This window comes from Heteronotia binoei, chromosome 1 (assembly GCF_032191835.1).
Source record: "Heteronotia binoei isolate CCM8104 ecotype False Entrance Well chromosome 1, APGP_CSIRO_Hbin_v1, whole genome shotgun sequence".
NCBI lineage: Eukaryota > Metazoa > Chordata > Lepidosauria > Squamata > Gekkonidae > Heteronotia > Heteronotia binoei.
The window spans coordinates 278,034,957-278,062,853 of record NC_083223.1 but is presented as its reverse complement, the minus strand read 5'-3'; the positions used below and the strand labels follow the sequence as shown (position 1 = coordinate 278,062,853).

General features: G+C 53.4%; 1 protein-coding gene across 1 annotated transcript; it reads right to left on the bottom strand.

The window, feature by feature from the left end:
• Positions 1-160: 160 nt before the first annotated feature.
• Positions 161-25,960, bottom strand: MRPL9 (mitochondrial ribosomal protein L9; the record flags this gene model as incomplete). Its single annotated transcript, XM_060257858.1, has 6 exons — positions 161-678; positions 10,931-11,014; positions 17,102-17,203; positions 20,468-20,509; positions 23,427-23,551; positions 25,777-25,960. Coding segments are annotated over 6 exons (663 nt in total), but the record flags the coding sequence as incomplete, so codon positions are not given.
• Positions 25,961-27,897: the final 1,937 nt, after the last annotated feature.

Genomic DNA, 27,897 nt, shown 5'->3' with positions numbered 1-27,897 from the left:
TTCCCATTACCTCCTGCCTGGTCCTTCTAACTGGAGATGCCGATGTTTGAACCCAGGACCTTCTGTGTAGAAAGCAGAAACTCTTCCACTGAGCCACTGGCCTCTATCCGCAGCCCAGTGTGAACACCCCCCCCCAAGATTACCACAGGCGAGAGCGGACGGGGTGGCAGAAATATTTTTATTATGATTCAAAACCGCTCCGGACTTCTGCAATTGGGAAAGGCGTGAAGCGGTTTAATAACCTAACCCAGATCTGCCTTGATAACCCCCACCCAAGAGAGGAACATCCACTTGGCAGAGAGAGGGAAACTGGGCGAAAGGGAGTCTCATCCCTCCACGCACACACACGCCTCGTACGACCACTCTCCAGTACTACCTTTCCAATGCCTCCACAAACGTTCCAGGCTTGCTGTCCAGATGCCCGGAGGTGATAGGCTCCGCTCTAGGAGTTGTTTTGTGCAGAGCGGTTGTGAAAAACGGTTATTTTGTGCAGAGCGTTTCCGCGCTCGAGAGTCTTCCCGCCCGCCAATCTCCTCGGGGCCTAAGAGGGCGTCACGGAGAGGCGGTGGAGGCATTCAGGGCCTCTTGGTTGGCCAGCCAGTGCTTGTAGCGTTTCGTCTTGGGCAGCATGAATCTCACCACCGACATGGGGACCCGGACCGTGTCGAGGCCGTTGACCTGGAAGGCACAAGGGGGCAGAGATAGGACCAGAAAACCCAGCTGGTGGTCTTCATCTCCACGGTGAAGGTGACTGTGGTCCATGAGGGCCCCGGAACCTGGCCCGCCGAGACCCGCACCACGTAGGACCCCTCCAATCCCGCAAGGTAGAAAGGTGGTTAATGAACGTTTTATATAAATCCAACAGCCCAGCCTCCTGCGATCGACCGAAAAGAACCAAGGTCCAGTACAGGGGTGGGCAAACTTGCTTAATTGTAAGATCCACATAAAACAAATGTCAGATATCTGAGAGCCACAAGACAAGGATATCAGATGTTTGAGAGCCACAAGACAGGAGAAGATATTGGATTTATATCCCGCCCTCCACTCTGAAGAGTCTCAGAGCGGCTCACAATCTCCTTTCCCTTCCTCCCCCACAACAGACACCCTGTGAGGTAGATGAAGATATTGGACTTATATCCCGCCCTCCACTCCGAAGAGTCTCAGAGCGGCTCACAATCTCCTTTCCCTTCCTCCCCCACAACAGACACCCTGTGAGGTAGATGAAGATATTGGACTTATATCCCGCCCTCCACTCCAAAGAGTCTAAGAGCAGCTCACAATCTCCTTTCCCTTCCTCCTCCACAACAGACACCCTGTGAGGTAGATGAAGATATTGGACTTATATCCCGCCCTCCACTCCAAAGAGTCTAAGAGCAGCTCACAATCTCCTTTCCCTTCCTCCCCCACAACAGACACCCTGTGAGGTAGATGAAGATATTGGATTTATATCCCGCCCTCCACTCCGAAGAGTCTCAGAGCGGCTCACAATCTCCTTTCCCTTCCTCCTCCACAACAGACACCCTGTGAGGTAGATGAAGATATTGGATTTATATCCCGCCCTCCACTCCGAAGAGTCTCAGAGCGGCTGACAATCTCCTTTCCCTTCCTCCTCCACAACAGACACTCTGTGAGGTAGATGAAGATATTGGATTTATATCCCGCCCTCCACTCCGAAGAGTCTCAGAGCGGCTCACAATCTCCTTCCCCTTCCTCCCCCACAACAGACACCCTGTGAGGTAGATGAAGATATTGGATTTATATCCCGCCCTCCACTCCGAAGAGTCTCAGAGCGGCTCACAATCTCCTTCCCCTTCCTCCCCCACAACAGACACCCTGTGAGGTAGATGAAGATATTGGATTTATATCCCGCCCTCCACTCCGAAGAGTCTCAGAGCGGCTCACAATCTCCTTCCCCTTCCTCCCCCACAACAGACACCCTGTGAGGTAGATGAAGATATTGGATTTATATCCCGCCCTCCACTCCGAAGAGTCTCAGAGCGGCTGACAATCTCCTTTCCCTTCCTCCTCCACAACAGACACTCTGTGAGGTAGATGAAGATATTGGATTTATATCCCGCCCTCCACTCTGAAGAGTCTCAGAGCGGCTCACAATCTCCTTCCCCTTCCTCCCCCACAACAGACACCCTGTGAGGTAGATGAAGATATTGGATTTATATCCCGCCCTCCACTCCGAAGAGTCTCAGAGCGGCTCACAATCTCCTTCCCCTTCCTCCCCCACAACAGACACCCTGTGAGGTAGATGAAGATATTGGATTTATATCCCGCTCTCCACTCCGAAGAGTCTCAGAGCGGCTCACAATCTCCTTCCCCTTCCTCCCCCACAACAGACACCCTGTGAGGTAGATGAAGATATTGGATTTATATCCCGCCCTCCACTCCGAAGAGTCTCAGAGGGGCTCACAATATCCTTTCCCTTCCTCCCCCACAACAGACACCCTGTGAGGTGGGTGGGGTTGGAGAGGGCTCTCACAGCAGCTGCCCTTTCAAGGACAACCTCTGCCAGAGCTATGGCTGACCCAAGGCCATTCCAGCAGCTGCAAGTGGAGGAGTGGGGAATCAAACCCAATTTTCGCAGATAAGAGTCCGCACACTTAACCACTACACCAAACAGGAAGGAAGGAAGGAAGGAGGTTTTGGATTTATATCCCACCCTATACTCTGAATCTCAAAGTCCCAGAGTGGTCACAATCTCCTCTACCTTCCCCCCTCCCACAACAAACACCCTGTGAGGTGGGTGGGGCTGAGAGTGCTTTTATAGCAGCTGCCCTTTCAAGGACAGCTTCTATGAAAGCTATGGCTGACCCAAGGCCATCTCAGCAGGTGCAAGTGGAGGAGTGGGGAATCAAACCCGGTTCTCCCAGATAAGAGTCCACTACACCAAATTGGCTCTCTAGGAAGGAAGGGAGGGAGGGAGGGAGGGAGGGAGAGGCAGAAAGAAAGCAACTTCAACTTTAAATTCATTCTCCAAGCCACTAGCTGGCTTGGCTTGGAGAAATGATTTAAAGAAAGAAATGCCTTCTCCAAGCTGGCCGACGGTGTTGGGGGCTTCGGGAGGCACACAATATGTGAGAAAGAGCCACATGTGGCTCTGAGCCACAGTTTGGCCACCCCTGGTCCAGTAGCATCTTAGGAGGATAGAATCATAGAGTTGGGCTGGAGGGGGGGGGGAAGATATTAAATGGAATCCTAGAGTCAGAAGGGACCTCCAGGGTCATCTAGCCCAACCCCCTGCACAATGCAGGAAACTCACAAAGACCTTCCCCTAAATTCACAGGATCTTCATCGCTGTCAGATGGCCACCTAGCCTCTGTTGAAAAACCTCCAAGGAAGGAGAGCCCACCACCTCCGGGGGAAGCCTGTGAAAACTTAGAATCACAGAATCCTAGAGCTGGAAGGACCTCCAGGGTCAGCGAGTCCAACCCCCTGCACAAGGCAGGAAACACACAAAGACCTCTCCCCCCCCCCCACACACATCCCCAGTGACCCCTAGTCCATGGCTAGAAGACAGCAAAAGCTTCCACGATCCCCGGCTAAAGCGGCCTGGAGAAAAATTGCTGACCAACCCCCAAAGGGCCATCGGTATTTCCCCCAGCGTGTAAGAAAAGGCCACGAGTACGAAGCACTGATGCAACCGTTCCTGCTCTTCTCAGAGGAGGAGGCTGAGAGGTGATGGCATTACCATCTTCCAAGTAGCTGAAGAGCTGTCCTATAGAGGAGGGTGAGGAATTGTTTTCTGTGGCCCCAGAAGGAAGGACCAGAACCAATGGGTTGAAACTGAATCAGAAGAGTTTCCGGCTCAACATTAGGGAGAACTTCCTGACCGTTCCTCAGTGGAACAGGCTTCCTCGGGAGGTGGGGGGCTCTCCTTCCTTGGAGGTTTTTCAACAGAGGCTAGATGGCCATCTGACAGCAATGAGGATCCTGTGAATTTAGGGGGAGGTGTTTGTGAGTCTCCTGCCTTGTGTAGGGGGTTGGACTAGATGACCCTAGAGGTCCCGTCCAACTCTAGGATTCTATTCTATGATTCTGTGACTGTTAAGAGCGATTCCTCAGCGCAACAGGCTTCTTCCTCGGGAGGTGGTGGGCTCTCCTTCCTTGGAGGTTTTTCAACAGAGGCTAGATGGCCATCTGACAGCGATGAAGATCCTGTGAATTTAGGGGGAGGTCTTTGTGAGTTTCCTGCATTGTGCAGGGGGTTGGACTAGATGACCTTGGCGGTCCCTTCCAACTCTAGGACTCTTATGATTCATGAACTGCCTAAGTTCGCAGACTCATCATTGCTGTCAAACGGCCATCCAGCCTCTGTTGAAAAACCTCCAAGGAAGGGGAGCCCACTGCCTCTCGCAGAAGCCTGTTTCGCAGAGGAACCCCTCTAACGGTCAGGAAGTTCTTCCTAAAGGACTAACAGAATTTGCGATGGGGCAGGAGCTTTCGTGAGGCAGCGCTCATGTCTTCAGAGAGGAAGCGAGCGTCTGAAGAAGCGAGCCAGGACTCACCTAAGCTCATCTCCCTGCCCAAAGTTTGTTAGTCATGAAGGTGCTGCTGGCCTCTGGCTCTTTTTTACTCCTACAGACAAACTAACCCGGCCACCCATCTTGATCTATACCAGGGGTGGCGAAACCGTGGCTCTTTCGCACACATTGTGTGGCTCTCGAAGCCCCTGCTGCCCCGTTGGCCGGCTTGGAGAAGGCATTTCTCTCTTTAAATCATTTCTCCACACCAAGCCAGCCAGCGGCTTAGAAAATGCATTTAAAGTTGAAGTTGCTTTCCTTCCACCTCTCCCTCCCTCCCCATCTATTTCCTTCCTTCCTTCCTTCCTTCCTTCCTTCCTTCCTTCCTTTCCTCTCAAACATATGACATTTATTCTATGTGGCTGTTACATTAAAGAAGAAGAAGAAGATATTGGATCCCACCCTTCATTCCGAATCTCAGAGTCTCAGAGCGGCCTACAATCTCCTTTCCCTTCCTCCCCCGCAACAGACGCCCTGTGAGGTGGGTGGGGCTGGAGAGAGCTCTGACAGCAGCTGCCCTTTCAAGGACAACCTCTGCCAGACCTGTGGCTGACCCAAGGCCATTCCAGCAGCTGCAAGGGGAGGAGTGGGGAATCAAACCTGGTTCTCCCAGATAAGAGAGCTCTGGCTGACCCAAGGCCATTCCAGCGGGTGCAAGTGGAGGAGTGGGGAATCGAACTCGGTTCTCCCAGATAAGAGAGCTCTGGCTGACCCAAGGCCATTCCAGCAGCTGCAAGTGGAGGAGTGGGGAATCAAACCCGGTTCTCCCAGATAAGAGAGCTGTGGCTGACCCAAGGCCATTCCAGCAGGGGCAAGTGGAGGAGTGGGGAATCGAACTCGGTTCTCCCAGATAAGAGAGCTCTGGCTGACCCAAGGCCATTCCAGCAGCTGCAAGTGGAGGAGTGGGGAATCAAACCCGGTTCTCCCAGATAAGAGAGCTCTGGCTGACCCAAGGCCATTCCAGCGGGTGCAAGTGGAGGAGTGGGGAATCAAACCCGGTTCTCCCAGATAAGAGAGCTATGGCTGACCCAAGGCCCTTCCAGCAGCTGCAAGTGGAGGAGTGGGGAATCAAACCCGGTTCTCCCAGATAAGAGAGCTCTGGCTGACCCAAGGCCCTTCCAGCAGCTGCAAGTGGAGGAGTGGGGAATCAAACCCAGTTCTCCCAGATAAGAGAGCTCTGGCTGACCCAAGGCCATTCCAGCAGGTGCAAGTGGAGGAGTGGGGAATCAAACCCGGTTCTCCCAGATAAGAGAGCTCTGGCTGACCCAAGGCCATTCCAGCGGGTGCAAGTGGAGGAGTGGGGAATCGAACTCGGTTCTCCCAGATAAGAGAGCTCTGGCTGACCCAAGGCCATTCCAGCAGGTGCAAGTGGAGAAGTGGGGAATCAAACCCGGTTCTCCCAGATAAGAGAGCTATGGCTGACCCAAGGCCCTTCCAGCAGCTGCAAGTGGAGGAGTGGGGAATCAAACCCGGTTCTCCCAGATAAGAGAGCTCTGGCTGACCCAAGGCCATTCCAGCAGCTGCAAGTGGAGGAGTGGGGAATCAAACCCGGTTCTCCCAGATAAGAGAGCTCTGGCTGACCCAAGGCCATTCCAGCAGCTGCAAGTGGAGGAGTGGGGAATCAAACCCGGTTCTCCCAGATAAGAGAGCTCTGGCTGACTCAAGGCCATTCCAGCAGGTGCAAGTGGAGGAGTGGGGAATCAAACCCGGTTCTCCCAGATAAGAGAGCTCTGGCTGACCCAAGGCCATTCCAGCGGGTGCAAGTGGAGGAGTGGGGAATCGAACTCGGTTCTCCCAGATAAGAGAGCTCTGGCTGACCCAAGGCCATTCCAGCAGGTGCAAGTGGAGGAGTGGGGAATCAAACCCGGTTCTCCCAGATAAGAGAGCTCTGGCTGACCCAAGGCCATTCCAGCAGGTGCAAGTGGAGAAGTGGGGAATCAAACCCGGTTCTCCCAGATAAGAGAGCTATGGCTGACCCAAGGCCATTCCAGCAGCTGCAAGTGGAGGAGTGGGGAATCAAACCCGGTTCTCCCAGATAAGAGAGCTCTGGCTGACCCAAGGCCATTCCAGTAGGTGCAAGTGGAGGAGTGGGGAAGCAAACCCGGTTCTCCCAGATAAGAGAGCTCTGGCTGACCCAAGGCCATTCCAGCAGGTGCAAGTGGAGGAGTGGGGAATCAAACCCGGTTCTCCCAGATAAGAGAGCTCTGGCTGACCCAAGGCCATTCCAGCAGGTGCAAGTGGAGGAGTGGGGAAGCAAACCCGGTTCTCCCAGATAAGAGAGCTCTGGCTGACCCCAGGCCATTCCAGCAGCTGCAAGTGGAGGAGTGGGGAATCAAACCCGGTTCTCCCAGATAAGAGAGCTCTGGCTGACCCAAGGCCATTCCAGCAGGTGCAAGTGGAGGAGTGGGGAATCAATCCCGGTTCTCCCAGATAAGAGAGCTCTGGCTGACCCCAGGCCATTCCAGCAGGTGCAAGTGGAGAAGTGGGGAATCAAACCCGGTTCTCCCAGATAAGAGAGCTATGGCTGACCCAAGGCCATTCCAGCAGCTGCAAGTGGAGGAGTGGGGAATCAAACCCGGTTCTCCCAGATAAGAGAGCTCTGGCTGACCCAAGGCCATTCCAGTAGGTGCAAGTGGAGGAGTGGGGAAGCAAACCCGGTTCTCCCAGATAAGAGAGCTCTGGCTGACCCAAGGCCATTCCAGCAGGTGCAAGTGGAGGAGTGGGGAATCAAACCCGGTTCTCCCAGATAAGAGAGCTCTGGCTGACCCAAGGCCATTCCAGCAGGTGCAAGTGGAGGAGTGGGGAAGCAAACCCGGTTCTCCCAGATAAGAGAGCTCTGGCTGACCCCAGGCCATTCCAGCAGCTGCAAGTGGAGGAGGGGGGAATCAATCCCGGTTCTCCCAGATAAGAGAGCTCTGGCTGACCCAAGGCCATCCCAGCAGCTGCAAGTGGAGGAGGGGGGAATCAATCCCGGTTCTCCCAGATAAGAGAGCTCTGGCTGACCCCAGGCCATCCCAGCAGCTGCAAGTGGAGGAGTGGGGAATCAAACCCGGTTCTCCCAGATAAGAGAGCTCTGGCTGACCCAAGGCCATCCCAGCAGCTGCAAGTGGAGGAGGGGGGAATCAAACCCGGTTCTCCCAGATAAGAGAGCTCTGGCTGACCCAAGGCCATTCCAGCAGATGCAAGTGGAGGAGTGGGGAAGCAAACCCGGTTCTCCCAGATAAGAGAGCTCTGGCTGACCCAAGGCCATTCCAGCAGCTGCAAGGGGAGGAGTGGGGAATCAAACCCGGTTCTCCCAGATAAGAGAGCTCTGGCTGACCCAAGGCCATTCCAGCAGATGCAAGTGGAGGAGTGGGGAAGCAAACCCGGTTCTCCCAGATAAGAGAGCTCTGGCTGACCCAAGGCCATTCCAGCAGCTGCAAGGGGAGGAGTGGGGAATCAAACCCGGTTCTCCCAGATAAGAGAGCTCTGGCTGACCCAAGGCCATCCCAGCAGCTGCAAGTGGAGGAGGGGGGAATCAAACCCGGTTCTCCCAGATAAGAGAGCTCTGGCTGACCCAAGGCCATTCCAGCAGATGCAAGTGGAGGAGTGGGGAAGCAAACCCGGTTCTCCCAGATAAGAGAGCTCTGGCTGACCCAAGGCCATTCCAGCAGATGCAAGTGGAGGAGTGGGGAAGCAAACCCGGTTCTCCCAGATAAGAGAGCTCTGGCTGACCCAAGGCCATTCCAGCAGCTGCAAGGGGAGGAGTGGGGAATCAAACCCGGTTCTCCCAGATAAGAGAGCTCTGGCTGACCCAAGACCATTCCAGCAGCTGCAAGGGGAGGAGGGGGGAATCAAACCCGGTTCTCCCAGATAAGAGAGCTCTGGCTGACCCAAGGCCATTCCAGCAGCTGCAAGGGGAGGAGTGGGGAAGCAAACCCGGTTCTCCCAGATAAGAGAGCTCTGGCTGACCCAAGGCCATTCCAGCAGCTGCAAGGGGAGGAGGGGGGAATCAAACCCGGTTCTCCCAGATAAGAGAGCTCTGGCTGACCCAAGGCCATTCCAGCAGCTGCAAGGGGAGGAGTGGGGAAGCAAACCCGGTTCTCCCAGATAAGAGAGCTCTGGCTGACCCAAGGCCATTCCAGCAGCTGCAAGGGGAGGAGGGGGGAATCAAACCCGGTTCTCCCAGATAAGAGAGTTCAGGCTGACCCCAGGCCATTCCAGCAGCTGCAAGGGGAGGAGTGGGGAATCAAACCCGGTTCTCCCAGATAAGAGAGCTCTGGCTGACCCAAGGCCATTCCAGCAGCTGCAAGGGGAGGAGGGGGGAATCAAACCCGGTTCTCCCAGATAAGAGAGCTCTGGCTGACCCAAGGCCATTCCAGCAGCTGCAAGGGGAGGAGTGGGGAAGCAAACCCGGTTCTCCCAGATAAGAGAGCTCTGGCTGACCCAAGGCCATTCCAGCAGCTGCAAGGGGAGGAGGGGGGAATCAAACCCGGTTCTCCCAGATAAGAGAGCTCTGGCTGACCCAAGGCCATTCCAGCAGCTGCAAGGGGAGGAGGGGGGAATCAAACCCGGTTCTCCCAGAGAAGAGAGCTCTGGCTGACCCAAGGCCTTTCCAGCAGGTGCAAGGGGAGGAGTGGGGAATCAAACCCGGTTCTCCCAGATAAGAGAGCTCTGGCTGACCCCAGGCCTTTCCAGCAGGTGCAAGGGGAGGAGTGGGGAAGCAAACCCGGTTCTCCCAGATAAGAGAGCTCTGGCTGACCCAAGGCCATTCCAGCAGCTGCAAGGGGAGGAGGGGGGGAATCAAACCCGGTTCTCCCAGATAAGAGAGCTCTGGCTGACCCAAGGCCATTCCAGCAGCTGCAAGGGGAGGAGGGGGGAATCAAACCCGGTTCTCCCAGAGAAGAGAGCTCTGGCTGACCCAAGGCCTTTCCAGCAGGTGCAAGGGGAGGAGTGGGGAATCAAACCCGGTTCTCCCAGATAAGAGAGCTCTGGCTGACCCCAGGCCTTTCCAGCAGGTGCAAGGGGAGGAGTGGGGAATCAAACCCGGTTCTCCCAGATAAGAGAGCTCTGGCTGACCCCAGGCCATTCCAGCAGCTGCAAGTGGAGGAGTGGGGAATGAAGCCCGGTTCTCCCAGATAAGAGAGCTCTGGCTGACCCAAGGCCATTCCAGCAGGTGCAAGTTGAGGAGTGGGGAATGAAGCCCGGTTCTCCCAGATAAGAGAGCTCTGGCTGACCCAAGGCCATTCCAGCAGGTGCAAGTGGAGGAGGGGGGAATCAAACCCGGTTCTCCCAGATAAGAGAGCTCTGGCTGACCCAAGGCCATTCCAGCAGGTGCAAGTGGAGGAGTGGGGAATCCAACCCGGTTCTCCCAGATAAGAGAGCTCTGGCTGACCCAAGGCCATTCCAGCAGGGGCAAGTGGAGGAGTGGGGAATCAAACCCAGTTCTCCCAGATAAGAGAGCTCTGGCTGACCCAAGGCCATTCCAGCAGGTGCAAGTGGAGGAGTGGGGAATCAAACCCGGTTCTCCCAGATAAGAGAGCTCTGGCTGACCCCAGGCCATTCCAGCAGCTGCAAGTGGAGGAGTGGGGAATCAAACCCGGTTCTCCCAGATAAGAGTCTGCGCACTTCACTGCTGCACCAAACTGGCACTAAACTTAAGCAAGTTTGGCCATCTCTAATCTCTATCATGGGTGGTCAAACTTGCTTAACGTATAAACCTCAGATGTTTGAGAGCGGGAGGGAAGGGAAGGGAAGGGAAGGGGAAAGGGGAAAGGGGGAAGGGGAAAGGGGAAGGGGAAAGGGGAAGGGAAAGGGAAGGGAGGAAGGAAGGAAGGAAGGAAGGGGGGAGGGAGGAAAGGAGGGAGGGAAGGAAGGAAGGAAGGAAGGAAGGGGGGAGGGAGGGAGGGAGGGAGGGAGGAAAGGAGGGAGGAAGGGAGGAAGGGAGGAAGGGAGGAAGGAAGGAAGGAAGGAAGGAAGGAAGGAAGGAAGGAAGGAAGGAAGGAAGGAAGGGGGGAGGGAGGGAGGAAAGGAGGGAGGGAGGAAGGAAGGAAGGGAGGGAGGGAGGGAGGGAGGAAGGGAGGGAGACAGGCAGGCAAATAGATGGGGAGGGAGGGAGAGGTGGAAAAAAAGCAATCTAAACTTTAAATGCATTCTCCAAGCCACCAGCTAGCTTGGCGAAGTGATTGAAAGAGACAAATGCCTTCTCCAAGGCGGCCAATGGGGGCAGTGGGGGCTTCAAGAGCCACACAGTATGTGTGAAAGAGCCACAGTTCGGCCACCCCTGATCTATACCGTGATCAATGTCTGTCTCGAGCAAACGATCATACGCACGTTTGCAGCGCCGTGCACAGAATTCAGCCCCACAGCCTACAGAGCACCGCGCTCAGGTATGAAGGTCCTCAGAGAGCGGTCCTTACCGTGACTTCACACCAGTATTCGCCCCACCGAGTAATGGGCTCATCCGGCAGCTTCACGGCATATGGGGGAACCATGACCTTGAGCTGCAAACAGAACATGGCAAGTACTTACATCAGGGATTGAAAACAAAACAGCGGAGATTATAATGCCCCTGTACAGTAATACCCCAATTTGATTTAGTGGTTAAGTGCGCTAACTCTTATCTAGAGAACCAGGCTTGATTCCCCACTCCTCCACTTGCAGCTGCTGGAATGGCCTTGGGTCAGCCAGAGCTCTCTTACCTGGGAGAACCGGGTTTGCTTCCCCACTCCTCCACTTGAACCTGCTGGAATGGCCTTGGGTCAGCCAGAGCTCTCTTATCTGGGAGAACCGGGTTTGCTTCCCCACTCCTCCACTTGCAGCTGCTGGGATGGCCTTGGGTCAGCCAGAGCTCTCTTATCTGGGAGAACCAGGTTTGATTCCCCACTCCTCCCCTTGCACCTGCTAGTATGGCCTTGGGTCAGCCAGAGCTCTCGCAGAAGTTGTCCTTGAAAGAGCAGCTGCTGTGAGAGCCCGCTCAGCCCCACCCACCTCACAGGGTGTCTGCTGTGGGGGAGGAAGGGAAAGGAGATTGTGAGCCACTCTGAGACTCTTGGCAGTGGAGGGCAGGATATAAATCCAATATCTTCATCTACCTCACAGGGTGTCTGTTGTGGGGGAGGAAGGGAAAGGAGATTGTGAGCCGCTCTGAGACTCTTCGGAGTGGAGGGTGGGATATAAATCCAATATCTTCTTCTACCTCACAGGGCGTCTGTTGTGGGGGAGGAAGGGAAAGGAGATTGTGAGCCGCTCTGAGACTCTTCGGAGTGGAGGGCGGGATATAAATCCAATATCTTCATCTAACTCACAGGGTGTCTGTTGTGGGGGAGGAAGGCAAAGGAGATTGTGAGCCGTTCTGAGTCTCTCATTCAGAGAGAAGGGCAGGGTATAAATCTGCAATTCTTCTTCTTCTACGGGGTTGGACCACCTTCCCTAGGAGGAAAGGATGAGGTGTCTGGGACTTTCTACTTTAGAACAGAGACAACTAATGGGGCCCATGAGAAAGGTTTATAAAATTTTGAACAGGATGGAGGGAGTGGACAAAAAATTTTTTCTTCCAGTTTGGTATAGCGGTTAAGTGCGCGGACTTTTATCTGGGAGAACTGGGTTTGATTCCCCACTCCTCCAGTTACAGCTGCTGGAATGGCCTTGGGTCAGCCATAAATATCTCAGGAGTTGTACTTGGAAGGGCAGCTGCTGTGAGAGCTCTCTCAGCCCCACCCACCTAACAGAGATTGTAAGCAACTCTGAGTCTCTGATTTAGGGAGAAGGGCAGGGTATAAATCTGCAATTCTTCTTCTTCCTCTCCACAAATACTAGAGGGCATCCTAGTATTTGGAATTCACTGCCACGGGAGGTGGCGGCAGCTGCCAGTACAGACAGCTTCAACAGGGGATTGGATAACCGTACGGAGCAGAGGTTCATCAGTGGCTATTAGCCACAGCGTATTGATGGAACTCTGTCTGGGGCAGTGATGCTCTGTATTCTTGGTGCTTGGGGGGGGCAAAGTGGGTGGACTTTTAATATCGTGGCTCCACTGATGGACCTCCTGATGGCACCTGGTTTTTTTGGCCACTGTGTGACACAGAGTGTTGGACTGGATGGGCCATTGGCCTGATCCAACATGGCTTCTCTTATGTTCTTATGTGACACAGAGTGTTGGACTGGAGGGGCCATTGGCCTGATCCAACATGGCTTCTCTTATGTTATTATGTGACACAGAGTGTTGGACTGGATGGGCCATTGGTCTGATCCAACATGGCTTCTCTTATGTTCTTATGTGACAGAGTGTTGGACTGGAGGGGCCATTGGCCTGATCCAGCATGGCTTCTCTTATGTTCTTATGTGACACAGAGTGTTGGATTGGATGGGCCATTGGCCTGATCCAGCATGGCTTCTCTTATGTTCTTATGTGACACAGAGTGTTGGACTGGATGGGCCATTGGCCTGATCCAACATGGCTTCTCTTATGTTCTTATGTGACACAGAGTGTTGGACTGGAGGGGCCATTGGCCTGATCCAACAGGGCTTCTCTTATGTTTTTATGTGACACAGAGTGTTGGCTGGATGGGCCATTGGCCTGATCCAACATGGCTTCTCTTATGTTCTTATGTGACACAGAGTGTTGGACTGGAGGGGCCATTGGCCTGATCCAGCATGGCTTCTCTTATGTTCTTATGTGACACAGAGTGTTGGCTGGATGGGCCATTGGCCTGATCCAACAGGGCTTCTCTTATGTTCTTATGTAACACAGAGTGTTGGACTGGAGGGGCCATTGGCCTGATCCAACAGGGCTTCTCTTATGTTCTTATGTGACACACAGTGTTGGACTGGATGGGCCACTGGCCTGATCCAACATGGCTTCTCTTATGTTATTATGGGACACCGAATGTTGGACTGGAGGGGCCATTGGCCTGATTCTTATGTTCTTGTGTGACACAAGAGTGTTGGACTGGAGGGGCCATTGGCCTGATCCAACATGGCTTCTCTTATGTGACACAGAGTGTTGGACTGGATGGGCCATTGGCCTGATTCAACATGGCTTCTTTTATGTTCTTGTGTGACACAAGAGTGTTGGACTGGATGGGCCATTGGCCTGATCCAACATGGATTCTCTTACGTTCTTGTGTGACACAGAGTGTTGGACTGGATGGGCCATTGGCCTGATCCAACATGGCTTCTCTTATGTTCTTACGTGACACAGAGTGTTGGACTGGAGGGGCCATTGGCCTGATCCAACATGGCTTCTATTATGTTCTTGTGTGACACAAGAGTGTTGGACTGGATGGGCCATTGGCCTGATCTAACATGGCTTCTCTTATGTTCTTACGTGACACAGTGTTGGACTAGAGGGGCCATTGGCCTGATCCAACATGGCTTCTCTTATGTGACACAGAGTGTTGGACTGGAGGGGACATTGGCCTGATCCAACAGGGCTTCTCTTATGTTCTTATGTGACACAGAGTGTTGGACTGGAGGGGCCATTGGCTTGATCGAACAGGGCTTCTCTTATGTGACACAGAGTGTTGGACTGGAGGGGCCATTGGCCTGATCCAACATGGTTTCTCTTATGTTCTTATGTGACACAGAGTGTTGGACTGGAGGGGCCATTGGCCTGATCCAACAGGGCTTCTCTTATGTTCTTACATGACACAGAGTGTTGGACTGGAGGGGCCATTGGCCTGATCCAACAGGGCTTCTCTTATGTTCTTATGTGACACACAGTGTTGGACTGGATGGGCCACTGGCCTGATCCAACATGGCTTCTCTTATGTTATTATGGGACACCGAATGTTGGACTGGAGGGGCCATTGGCCTGATTCAACATGGCTTCTCTTATGTTCTTATGTGACACAGAGTGTTGGACTGGAGGGGCCATTGGCCTGATCCAACAGGGCTTCTCTTATGTTCTTATGTGACACAGAGTGTTGGACTGGAGGGGCCATTGGCCTGATCCAACATGGCTTCTATATGTGACACAGAGTGTTGGACTGGAGGGGCCATTGGCCTGATCCAACATGGCTTCTCTTACGTTCTTGTGTGACACAGAGTGTTGGACTGGATGGGCCATTGGCCTGACCCAACATGGCTTCTCTTATGTTCTTACGTGACACAGAGTGTTGGACTGGAGGGGCCATTGGCCTGATCCAACAGGGCTTCTCTTATGTTCTTACGTGACACAGAGTGTTGGACTGGAGGGGCCATTGGCTTGATCCAACAGGGCTTCTCTTATGTTCTTATGTGCACAGTGTTGGACTGGGGGGCCATTGGCTTGATCGAACAGGGCTTCTCTTATGTGACACAGAGTGTTGGACTGGAGGGGCCATTGGCCTGATCCAACATGGCTGATCCAACATGGCTTCTCTTATGTGACACAGAGTGTTGGACTGGAGGGGCCATTGGCTTGATCGAACAGGGCTTCTCTTATGTGACACAGAGTGTTGGACTGGAGGGGCCACTGGCCTGATCCAACATGGCTTCTCTTACGTGACACAGAGTGTTGGACTGGAGGGGCCATTGGCTTGATCCAACAGGGCTTCTCTTATGTGACACAGAGTGTTGGACTGGAGGGGCCATTGGCCTGATCCAACATGGCTTCTCTTACGTGACACAGAGTGTTGGACTGGAGGGGCCATTGGCTTGATCCAACAGGGCTTCTCTTACGTGACACAGAGTGTTGGACTGGGTGGGCCACTGGCCTGATCCAACATGGCTTCTCTTATGTTTTTATCCATTGAAGCTGATGGGCAGTAGGGTCAGGACGGGGAAAGGGAAATACCACTTTACATGGAGAGTGATTATAATGTGGAATTCACTGCTGGATGATGTAGGGATGGCAACAGGAATAAACAGCTTTAAAGGGGGGGGTTAGATAGAGCAGGGGTGGCCAAACTGTTCCTTGGGAGCCACCTGTGGCTCTTCCACACATCTTGTGTGGCTCTTGAAGCCCCTGCCGCCCTGTTGGGTGGTTTGGAGAACGCATGTAAAATTAAAGTTGCTTTCTTTTCACCTCTCCCTCCCTCCCCACCTTCCTTCCTGCTCTCTACCATCTGACATTTATTCTATGTGGCTCTTACATTGAGCAAGTTTGGCCACCCCTGAGATAGATTTATGGAAGATAAGACTATCAATGGCTACTTGGCATGGTGGCTGAGGAGAACTTGCACATTCAGAGGCACAAAGCCTCCAAGACCTAGAGCCAGAAGGCAACATCAGGAAAAGGCCTTAGCCTCCGTGCTCTGTTCTTCACCCTCCAGAGGAACTGGCTGGCCTTTGTGTGCGGCAGGAGGCTGGACTAGATGGGCCCTCCCTGGTCTGACCCAGCAGGGCTCTTCTGAGGTTCTTCTCAGGGGAAGGCCTCGGCCTCTCTGCCCTGTTGTTGGCCCTCCAGAGGAACTGGCTGGCCCCTGTGTGAGACAGGAGGCTGCACTAGATGGACCCTCCGTGGTCTGACCCAGCAGGGCTCTTCTGATGTTCTTCTCAGGGGAAGGCCTCGGCCTCTCTGCCCTGTTGTTGGCCCTCCAGAGGAACTGGCTGGCCGGTGTGTGAGACAGGAGGCTGGACTAGATGGACCCTCACTGGTCTGATCCAGCAGGGCTCTTCTCAGGGGAAGGCCTCAGCCTCTCTGCCCTGTTGCTGGCCCTCAAAAGGAACTGGCTGGCCTCTGTGTGAGACAGGAGGCTGGACTAGATGGACCCTCCCTGGTCTGACCCAGCAGGGCTCTTCTGATGTTCTTCTCAGGGGAAGGCCTCGGCCTCTCAGCCCTGTTGTTGGCCCTCCAGAGGAACTGGGTGGCCTCTGTGTGAGACAGGAGGCTGGACTAGATGGACCCTCCTTGGTCTGACCCAGCAGGGCTCTTCTGACGTTCTCAGGGGAATGCCTCGGCCTCTCTGCCCTGTTGTTGGTCTTCCAGAGGAACTGGGTGGCCACTGTGTGAGACAGGAGGCTGGACTAGATGGACCCTCCTTGGTCTGACCAGCAGGGCTCTTCTGATGATCTTCTCAGGGAAGGCCTCAGCCGCCCTGCCCTGTTGTTGGCCCTCCAAAGGAACAGGCTGGCCACTGTGTGACAGGAGGCTGGACTAGATGGACCCTCCCTGGTCTGACCCAGCAGGGCACTTCTGAGGTTCTTCTCAGGGGAAGGCCTCGGCCTCTCAGCCCTGTTGTTGGCCCTCTAGAGAAACTGGGTGGCCACTGTGTAAGACAGGAGGCTGGACTAGATGGACCCTCCGTGGTCTGACCCAGCAGGGCTCCTCTGAGGTTCTTCTCAGAGGAAGGCTTCAGCCTCTCTGCCCTGTTGTTGGCCCTCTAGAGAAACTGGGTGGCCCCTGTGTGAGACAGGAGGCTGGACTAGATGGACCCTCCCTGGTCTGACCCAGCAGGGCTCTTCTGAGGTTCTTCTCAAAGGAAGGCCTCGGCCTCTCTGCCCTGTTGTTGGCCCTCCAGAGGAACTGGGTGGCCACTGTGTGAGACAGGAGGTTGGACTAGATGGACCCTCCCTGGTCTGATCCAGCAGGGCTCCTGCACTGAGCTGCAGCCCCTCCCCAAATCTAAAAGTAGGCATGAAGTAAAACAGAATATGGCAAGGCTCACGTTTTTGAGGAAATGGCGGGCTACAATCTCGGGGGTCAGTTCCCACTTGACATTGTTCTTCATCCCCACCTCTAGGTGGCAGGTTTGCAGGAAACGTACGGTCTAGGAGGGAAGAACAGCAGGGAATCGTTAAAAGGAGCTCCTGAGGCACAACTCTATGGCGTTGGTGGCTGTGGTGGAACCGGCCCGATTCAGCCTTCAGACCCAGTCCCGTCAACTCCCTTTTGGGTTGCCAACTCCTGGAGGGAGCTAATCTTCCTGCCAGTAGGGTGCGCTGCCACCACCTGCTCAATTTAGGGGTTCCTGACTGAGAGGAACAGGACTCCCAATCCCCCTTGCCAGTTCTGAGGTCTGGCCTCAAGGTCCTCAGCACCTGGTTATCACAGAGACCAAAGTCCTTCTTTGGGAGACCCCTGGAGGATTGGCACCCTTGCCAACTGCATGCCTTCCCCCTTCCCTGGACTCCCCTCTTGCAGTAGCATGGTCTAAGGCATTTGAGGAAACTATGTGGTACGGAGGGACTCACGATCATAACAAACAAATATTTATTTACACTGTAAATAGAGAGCCAGTTTGTTGTAGTGGGTAAGTGTGCGGATTCTTATCTGGGAGAAGCGGGTTTGATTCCCCACTCCTCCACTTGCATCTGCTGGAATGGCCCTTGGGACAGCCATAGCTCTGGCAGGAGTTGTCCTTGAAAGGGCAGCTTCTGGGAGAGCTCTCTCAGCCCCATGTAACCTTTGAGAGCCAGTTTGGTGTAGTGTTTAAGTGTGTGGACTCTTATCTGGGAGAACCAAGTTTGATTCCGCACTCCCCCACTTACACCTGCTGGCATGGCCTTGGGTCAGCCATGCTCTGGCAGAGGTTGTCCTTGAAAGGGCAGCTGCTGTGAGAGCCCTCTCATCCCCACCCACCTCACAGGGTGTCTGTTGTTGGCCCTCCAGAGGAACTGGCTGTCCACTGTGTGAGACAGGAGGCTGGACTAGATGGACCCTCCCTGGTCTGACCCAGCAGGGCTCTTCTGATGTTTTTCTCAGGGGAAGGCCTCAGCCTCTCTGCCCTGTTGTTGGCCCTCCAGAGGAACTGTCTGGCCCCTGTGTGAGACAGAAGGCTGGACTAGATGGACCCCCCCTGGTCTGATCCAGCAGGGCACTTCTGAGGTTCTTCTCAGGGGAAGGCCTCGGCCTCTCTGCCCTGTTGTTGGCCCTCCAGAGGAACTGGTTGGTCACTGCGTGAGCCAGGAGGCTGGACTAGATGGACCCTCCCTGGTCTGACCCAGCAGGGCTCTTCTGATGTTCTTCTCAGGGGAAGGCCTCAGCCTCTCTGCCCTGTTGTTGGCCCTCCAGAGGAACTGGTTGGCCACTGCGTGAGCCAGGAGGCTGGACTAGATGGACCCTCCCTGGTCTGACCCAGCAGGGCTCTTCTGATGTTTTTCTCAGGGGATGGCCTCGGCCTCTCTGCCCTCTTGTTGGCCCTCCAGAGGAACTGGCTGGCCCCTGTGTGAGACAGGAGGCTGGACTAGATGGACCCTCCCTGGTCTGACCCAGCAGGGCTCTTCTAATGTTCTTCTCAGGGGAAGGCCTCGGCCTCTCTGCCCTGTTATTAGCCCTCCAGAGGAACTGGTTGGCCACTGTGTGAGAAAGGAGGCTGGGCTAGATGGACCCTCCCTGGTCTGACCCAGCAGGGCTCTTCTCATGGTCTTCTCAGGGGAAGGCCTCGGCCTCTCTGCCCTGTTGTTGGCCCACCAGAGGAACTGGTTGGCCACTGTGTGAGACAGGAGGCTGGACTAGATGGACCCTCACTGGTCTGACCCAGCAGGGCTCTTCTGATGTTCTTCTCAGGGGAAGGCCTCAGCCTCTCTGCCCTGTTGTTGGCCCTCCAAAGGAACTGGCTGGCCACTGTATGAGACAGGAGGCTGGACTGGATGGACCTTCACTGGTCTGACCCAGCAGGGCTTTTCTGATGTCCTTCTCAGGGGATGGCCTCAGCCTCTCTGCCCTGTTGTTGGCCCTCCAGAGGAACTGGCTGGCCACTGTATGAGACAGGAGGCTGGACTGGATGGACCTTCACTGGTCTGACCCAGCAGGGCTCTTCTGATGTTCTTCTCAGGGGATGGCCTCAGCCTCTCTGCCCTGTTGTTGGCCCTCCAGAGGAACTGGCTGGCCACTGTATGAGACAGGAGGCTGGACTGGATGGACCTTCACTGGTCTGACCCAGCAGGGCTTTTCTGATGTCCTTCTCAGGGGAAGGCCTGCCCTGTTATTGGCCCTTCAGAGGAACTGGTTGGCCTCTGTGTGAGACAGGAGGCTGGACTAGATGGTTTGGTGTAGTGGTTAAGTATGCGGACTCTTATCTGGGAGAACCGCGTTTGATTCCCCCCTCCTCCACTTGCTGCTTGTTGAGTGGCCTTGGATGAGCTATAGCTCTTGAAGAGGTTGTCCTTGAAAGGGCAGCTGCTGCAAGAGCTCTCTCAGCCCCACCCACCTCAAAGGGTGTTTTTTGTGGGGGGGAGGTAGATATAGGAGATTATAAGCCACTCTGAGTCTCTGATTCAGAGAGAAGGGTGGGTTATAAATCTGCAGTCTTCTTCTTTTCTGGTTGGGCTCGAACGAAGTTTCCCCCTTGAATGCCTGGAAAATCTGACCACCGTTCAGAAGCCCCCCTTAGCATCTATCCAGGTCCCACCTCCAGATGCAAAAAGATGGAGACAAGGCAGGCAAGAAAGCAGGCTGCGATTCCCCCCACACACCTTTAACTGCAGAGGGTCATGGGCTCTCCTGTCTTTTGTCCAAACCGCAATCCGTTCAGGGACTGTTGCAGGTATTTCTGAGTTTCCTGACTTTTGCAGGGGGTTGGACTAGATGACCCTGGAGGTCCCTTCCAACTCTATGATTCTATGACTGTTAGAGCGGTTCCTCAGTAGAACAGGCTTCCTCCTTGGGAGGTGGTGGGCTCTCCTTCCTTGGAGGTTTTTCAACAGAGGCTAGATGGCCACCTGACAGCAATGAGGATCCTGTGAATTTAGGGGGAGGTATTTGTGAGTTTCCTGCCTTGTGCAGGGGTTGGACTAGATGACCCTGAAGGTCCCTTCCAACTCTAGGATTCTATTCTATGAATATTAGGAAGAACTTCCAGACCGTTTGAGCGGTTCCTCAGTGGAACAGGCTTCCTCCTCGGGAGGTGGTGGGCTCTCCTTCCTTGGAGGTTTTTCAACAGAGGCTAGATAGCCATCTGACAGCAATGAGGATCCTGTGAATTTAGGGGGAGGTCTTTGTGAGTTTCCTGCCTTGTGCAGGGGGTTGGACTAGATGACCCCGGAGGTCCCTTCCGACTCTAGGATTCTATGACATGAGTAGGCCTGCTCACCTTTGTGCCGCTTTGCGTCTGGGTTTTTGCCAGATTCCCGTCCTGAAGAAGATATGGGGGGGGGGGGGGAAATAGTGGGGGAAACACATGAAACAAAATGTAATTTAAATTGCGGTTTATATCCCGCCCCATCCCGCAAAGCGGGCTCAGGGCAGCTTACAGCATCAAAACATTGCAATAATAATAAATAAAACCTATCACATTAAACACAACGAATTGAAGATATCTCATAAACGTAATACATACAGATTAAAATAAGAAGACCGTAACTCCCAATGAAGGTACAGCTGGTGGCCACAGTTCAGCAGTTAGAACAACTTCAGCTAATCAACACCACTTAGCACAGCTTCAGGCCACTGACACCCCTTACAAACACACACACACACTGTGGCTAACAGCCACTGATGGACCTCTGCTCCATATTTTTATCCAATTCCCTCTTGAAGCTGGCTATGCTTGTAGCCGCCACCACCTCCTGTGGCAGTGAATTCAACGTTAATCACCCTTTGGGTGAAGAAGGACTTCCTTTTATCCATTCTAACCCGACTGCTCAGCAATTTCATCGAATGCCCACGAGTTCTTGTATTGTGAGAAAGGGAGAAAAGGACTTCTTTCTCTACTTTCTCCATCCCATGCATTATCTTGTCAACCTCTATCATGTCACCCCGCAGTCGACGTTTCTCCAAGCTAAAGAGCCCCAAGTGTTTTAACCTTTCTTCATAGGGAAAGTGTTCCAAACCTTTAATCATTCTAGTTGCCCTTTTCTGCACTTTTTCCAATACTATAATATCCTTTTTGAGGTGCGGTGACCAGAATTGTACACAGTATTCCAAATGAGACCGCACCATCAATTTATACAGGGGCATCATGATACTGGCTGATTTGTTTTCAATTCCCTTCCTAATAATTCCCAGCATGGCATTGGCCTTTTTTATTGCAAACGCACACTGTCTTGACATTTTCAGTGAGTTATCTACCACGACCCCAAGATCTCTCTCTTGGTCAGTCTCTGCCAGTTCACACCCCATCAACTTGTATTTGTAGCTGGGATTCTTGGCCCCAATGTGCATTACTTTGCACTTGGCCACACTGAACCGCATCTGCCACATTGACGCCCACTCACCCAGCCTCAACAGATCCCTTTGGAGTGCCTCAGAATCCTCTCTGGTTCTCACCACCCTGAACAATTTAGTGTCATCTGCAAACTTGGCCTCTTCACTGCTTATTGGATTTATATCCCACCCTCCACTCCAAATCTCAGAGCGGCTCACAATCTCCTTTCCCTTCCTTCTCCACAACAGACACCCTGTGAGGTGGGTGGGGCTGAGAGAGCTCTCCCAGCAGCTGCCCTTTCAAGGACAACCTCTGCCAGAGCTCTGGTGACCCAAGGCCATGGAAGCAGCTGCGAGTGGGGGAGTGGGGAATCAAACCCGGTTCTTCCAGATTGGAGTCCACACACTTAACCACTACACCAAACCGGCTCATTTAGTCCAACCCCCGGCACAAGGCGGGAAACTCACAAATACCTGCCACAGTCCCTGAACGGACTGTGGCTTGGATCAAAAAGGCAGGAGAGCACATGACCCTCATGCAGTTAAAGGCGGGTGGGTGGGAGGGGGGGAGCCTTTCTTGGATATGCAGCCTTTCTTCTCTGCCTTGTCTCCATCTTTTTGCGACTGGAGGTGGGACCAGAAACGGGGCTGCCTGGAGAGATGCTCAGGGGGAGAGTAAAGTGCTGGGGGAAGGTTTCAGAGGACGCCCCAAAGGGGGACAAACTGAAAACCGTCCCTTCTAATTTATTAATTTCATAAGAACATAAGAGAAGCCATGTTGGATCAGGCCAATGGCCCATCCAGTCCAACATTCTGGGTCACACAGTGGCCAAAAATTTATATATATATATATACACACACACACACACATATATATACACACTGTGGCTAATAGCCACTGATGGACCTCTGCTCCATATTTTTATCTAACCCTCTCTTGAAGCTGCCTATGCTTGTAGCCGCCACCACCTCCTGTGGCAGTGAATTCCACATGTTAATCACCCTTTGGGTGAAGAAGTACTTCCTTTTATCCGTTTTAACCTGTCTGCTCAGCAATTTCATTGAATGCCGACGAGTTCTTGTATTGTGAGAAAGGGAGAAAAGTACTTCTTTCTCTACTTTCTCCACCCCATGCATAATCTTGTAAACCTCTATCATGTCACCCCGCAGTCGACGTTTCTCCAAGCTAAAGAGCCCCAAGCGTTTCAACCTTTCTTCATAGGGAAAGTGTTCCAACCCTTTAATCATTCTAGTTGCCCTTTTCTGGACTTTTCCCATTATATTATATTAGAGATATTATATTATATTATATTATTTTATATTATATTATCTGGGCTTTTTTGTAGGAAAAAAAAAAGCCCAGATAATATAATATAATTTCCTTATGGCCCAAAGCAAATGACAAAAATGAACTGATGCGACTCCGCAACTCTCTCCAAAATCCCGCACAACTCGCTTGCGGCGGTTCTAAAAGGATGTAGCTTAGCAGGTGAGGGACCAAAAAATACACCAAGCCTCCTCAACGTGGCGCCCACCCACAGCTTTCCCGGAAGGGCTTTCTGAAAGTGGGCAGGGCCCGGTGGAGCTTTTGCTCAACGAGGCTTCTGATTGGGCCATTGGAGATTTGATTGGCTGTGCGGTTTGGTTGTTGCCACCTGCAGCACAAGCCTCGTTGCTGTGTAACTGCAGACAGGCTCCAGCCGTCACTTGGTGGCCGGCTCCGCCCTCTGCGGCACCCATTTTGTGGCACCCGCCACACTGGGTCAGAATTCCAGTGGTGTTTGCAGGATGAAAAAGGCCCAGGGCTCCGGAAAGACACGGACCTCTCTCGTCCCTCCCTTTGGGCTCAGCCCGGGAACCGCAGATGCGTCCAAACAACTCGATTCGCGCCAGCACGCGGGACTCACCTTCATTTCCTCCTCAAGCATCTTCTTGTTTTCGGGAGACGGGTAAATGGCCAGGTTGTTGGCAAGGAGCTTGTTGCGGCCGTAGGACTTGTCCACGAGAACGAGGTCGCCGCGGACCCCCAGACCTGCAAACAAAAACGGCGGCACGTTTGTGGCCTTTGATGGGCCGAACTGTCCTGATGACGATGACGTCGAGAGAAACGAAACAGCGTGGACGCTGCACATTTCCTCACTGACGAAACGAGGGACCAACCATTTGCCTGGGGGGGGGGGGGGGTTGAGGGAGGATCCCTTTTTTATTGTTTTCATTTACTTCATTTATATCCTGCCTTCTCCCCAAAAGGGACCCCAAAGCAGCTTACGTTATTCCAGGGGTGGCGAAACTTCCTTAACTAAGAGTCACATAGAATGGTCAGAGGTCTGAGGGAGGGAGGAAGGAAGGAAAGGAGGGAGGGAGGGAAGGAGAAAGGGAGGGAGGGAGGGAGGGAGGAAGGAAGGGAGGAAGAAAGGAAGGGAGGGAGGAAGGAAGGAAGGAAGGAAGGAAGGAAGGAAGGAAGGAAGGAAGGAAGGAAGGAAGGAAGGAAGGAAGGAAGGAAGGGAGGGAGGGAGGGAGGGAAGAGAAGAAGGAAGGCAGGGAGGGAGGCAGATAGCTGGGGAGCGAGAGGTGGAAAGAAAGCACATTTAACTTTAAATGCATTCCCCAAGCCACCAGCTAGCTTGGCTTGGAGAATGCATTTAAAGAGAGCAACGCCTTCTCCAGGCTGGCCGAGGGGGTGGGGGGGGCTTTGAGAGCCACACAGTATGTGTGAAAGAGCCACATGTGGCTCCTGAGCCGCTGTTTGGCCACCCCTGCTTTATTTTCTCTTCCTTTTTCTCTGAGCAGCAACCCTGTGAGTCAGGTCAGGCTGAAAGTGCGTGCCTGGTCAAAATTCAGCCGTCCAACTTCCACAGCAAGGAAGAGGATCTGAACCCAGGTCTCGCAGACCTTACCATAGAGAGCTCTAACCGCTGCACCGTGCTGTCTTCTATACGGTGGCTGCTGTTCTGTTGAAGAGCAGGAAGCAGCCAGGCCTAGTTGAGTTCTGCAAGTCAGGTGGTACGAATAAAAAGAGGGTGCTGTTGGGCCTAGGGTTGCCAACCTCCAGGTGGAACTTGGAGATAGCCCCCTCCACTCCAAAATTACAGATGAATTTGAAGGATCTGTCCCTCTGGAGAAAATGGCAGCATTGCTGTGAGATGGCCATCTAGCCTCTGTTTGAAAACTTCCAAGGAAGGAAAGCCCACCACCTCCCGAGGAGGAAGCCTGTTCCACTGAGGAACCGCTCTTAACAGACATAGAATCGCACAATCACAGAGTTGGAAGGGACCTCCAGGGTCATCTAGTCCAACCCCCTGCACAATGCAGGGAACTCACAAACTCCTCCCCCTAAATTCACAGAATCTGCATTGCTATCAGATGGCCATCTAGCCTCCGTTTCAAAACCTCCAAGGAAGGAATGTCCACCACCTCTTGAGGAAGCCTGTTCCACTGAGGAACCGCTCTGACCGTTCTTCCTAATGTTGTGCCGGAAACTCTTTTGATTTAATTTCAACCCACTGGTTCTGGTCCTCCCTTCAGGGGCCACAGAAAACAATTCCACACCATCCTCTAGAGGACAGCCCTTCAAGTACTTGAAGATGGTGATCCTGTCACCTGTCAGCTGCCTCCTCTCCAGGCTAAACATCCCCAGCTCCTTCAACCTTTCCTCATAGGACTTGGTCTCCAGACCCCTCTATATGACAGCCCTTCAAGTCCTTGAAGATGGTGATCCTATTACCTCTCAGCCGCCTCCTCTCCAGGCTAAACGTCCCCAGCTCCTTCAACCTTTCCTCATAGGACTTGGTCTCCAAACCCCTCTATAGGACAGCCCTTCAAGGGCTTGAAGATGGGGATCCTATCACCTCTCAGCCGCCTCCTCTCCAGGCTAAACGTCCCCAGCTCCTTCAACCTTTCCTCATAGGACTTGGTCTCCAGACCCCTCACCATCTTCATCGCCTTCCTCTGGACTCATTCCAGCTTGTCTCTATCCTTCTTAAAATGTGGTGCCCAAAACTGAACGCAAGACTCCAGGTGAGGTCTTACCAGAGCAGAGCAAAGCGATACCATCGCTTCCCGCAATCTGGACACTAGACTTCTGTTGATACAGCCCAAAATTGCATTCGCCTTTTTAGCCACCGCACCACACTGTTGGCTCATATTCAGCGTACGGTCCAGTAAGACCCCTAGATCAGGCCCCGCCCCCTGACACCAAGCCTGCCAGAACTGTGTTCCTGCTTAAAAGGAAGCCCAGTGAACAATACTGGGACGCACCCTCTACCGAATCCGTGAGAAGGAGCTCCATCGGCTGTTTAGGGCTGTGCTTGGTGTCCTCTATCAGGCGGAAGACCTTGAACCGGCGGTGCTTGATGCGAGGCTCGCGGCCAATCTTGCTCAGCGGCACCTTCCACCAGCGCTCCACGATGACCGTTTCCTGCCCAGGGAAAGGAGGGGGAAGAGAAGAAGTTCAGCCAGACGTTCCCACCATCGCAGGGCACTGTCCCAGCGGCGAAGCTTCTCTCCCCTGCCTTCCGCCTTAGAGATACCAGCCTCCAGGTGGGACTTGAGAGATCCCCTGGAATTAGAGCTCAGCTCCAGACTAGAGAACTCAAGTTTCCCCTGGAGAAAGTGGATGCTTTGGAGGGTGGACTCCAAAGCATGGTAATCCATGCTACGGTCACCTCAAGAATAGACTACTGTAATGCTCTCTACATGGGGCTACCCTTGACGCTAACCCGGAGACTACAGCTAGTGCAGAACGCTGCGGCACGGCTGCTGATGAGGCTGCCACGATGGGAGCCCATTCAGCCAGTGCTGAAAGAGCTGCACTGGCTACCTGTTGTGTTCCGAGTTCGCTTCAAGGTGTTGGTATTGACCTTTAAAGCCCTTTATCTACGGGACCGCCTTTCTCCGCATATCCCCCAGAGAGCACTGCGTTCAGGGGCAAAAAACCTACTCTCGGTCCCCGGACCAAAAGAAGCCAGGCTATGCGTGACAAGATCTAGGGCTTTCTCGGTGGCAGCACCAGAGCTTTGGAATGCCCTTCCAGAAGCCATACGGGCCCTGCGGGATCTGTCTGCGTTCCGTAGGGCCTGTAAGACCGAGTTGTTCAAGCAGGCCTTCGAGGCTTGACGAAGATGGCCGCCACCGGACATCACACAGAACGCCGGTGCTCACGGCTTGGAATTCGAATGCCGCTATCATGTATTCAGCACTATATAATGGTTTTAATAATCTCGAATTGTAATACGTTTTTAAACTGGAAATGTAAATTATGGTTTTATATATTTTATTTGTTTAATTGTGCAGATACTGTGAGCCGCCCTGAGTCCGCTTGCGGAGAGGCCGGGATATAAATCAAATGTAATAAATAAATAAATAAATAACACCGAGGTTCCTGTCCTTCCCAGACTCCATCCCCAAATCTCCAGGATTTTTCTAACCTTAACCCTACCCCTCATCCCCCTAGAGATGCCAGCCTTTAAGTGGAACCTGGCGTTCCCCTGGAATTACAGCTCATCTCCAGACTTCACGCAATACTTCACTTCACACTATACTTCTGTTGATACAGCCCAAAATTGCATTCGCCTTTTTAGCCACCGCATCACACTGTTGGCTCATAGAGAAAGTGGATGTCTGGAAGGTGGGAAATATGGTACTGTACACCCCGTGGCACAGCCTCGTGGCACAGGGTGGTAAAGCTGAAGAACTGCCGTCCTAGGCTCCGCTCTGCTCACGACCCGAGTTCGATCCCCGGCGGAAGCTGGGTTTTCAGGTAGCCGGCTTGAGGTTGACTCAGCCTTCCATCCTTCCGAGGTCGGTCAAATGAGCCCCCAGCTTGTGTAGATCAGGGGTAGCCGACGGTAGCTCTCAAGATGTTTTTTTTTTTTTTGCCAACAATTCCCATCAGCCCCAGCCATTGGCCATGCTAGTTGGGGCTGATGGGAGCTGTAGGGGGGAAAACATCTGGAGAGCTACCGTTGGCCACCCCTGGTGTAGATGACTGGGGAAGGCAACGACAAACCACCCCGTCAAAAACTCTGCCGTCAAAACGTTGTGATACGACATCACCCCAGAGTCGGAACAGGGGCTACCTTTTTACCCCACGGAGGGCCCTGTCTTCCCTTGGCTCCACCCCCAAATCTCCAGGAATTTCACAACCTGGATCTGGCAACCCGACCCCCCTCATCCCCGGCCACGGGGAACCCGGTAGCCTTACAGGGGTCTACGATCCTTTCTATTGTGCACTAATCCCGAGGAAATCAGATGGGAGCCAATTTCAGATTTTCAGTCACCCGAGGCACCGTATATCTAACCAAGGAGGGTTTGACTCTCAAAAGCTTATAATCCAAAGATCTTGTAGGTCCGTAAGATGCTACTGGACCCAAATGTAGC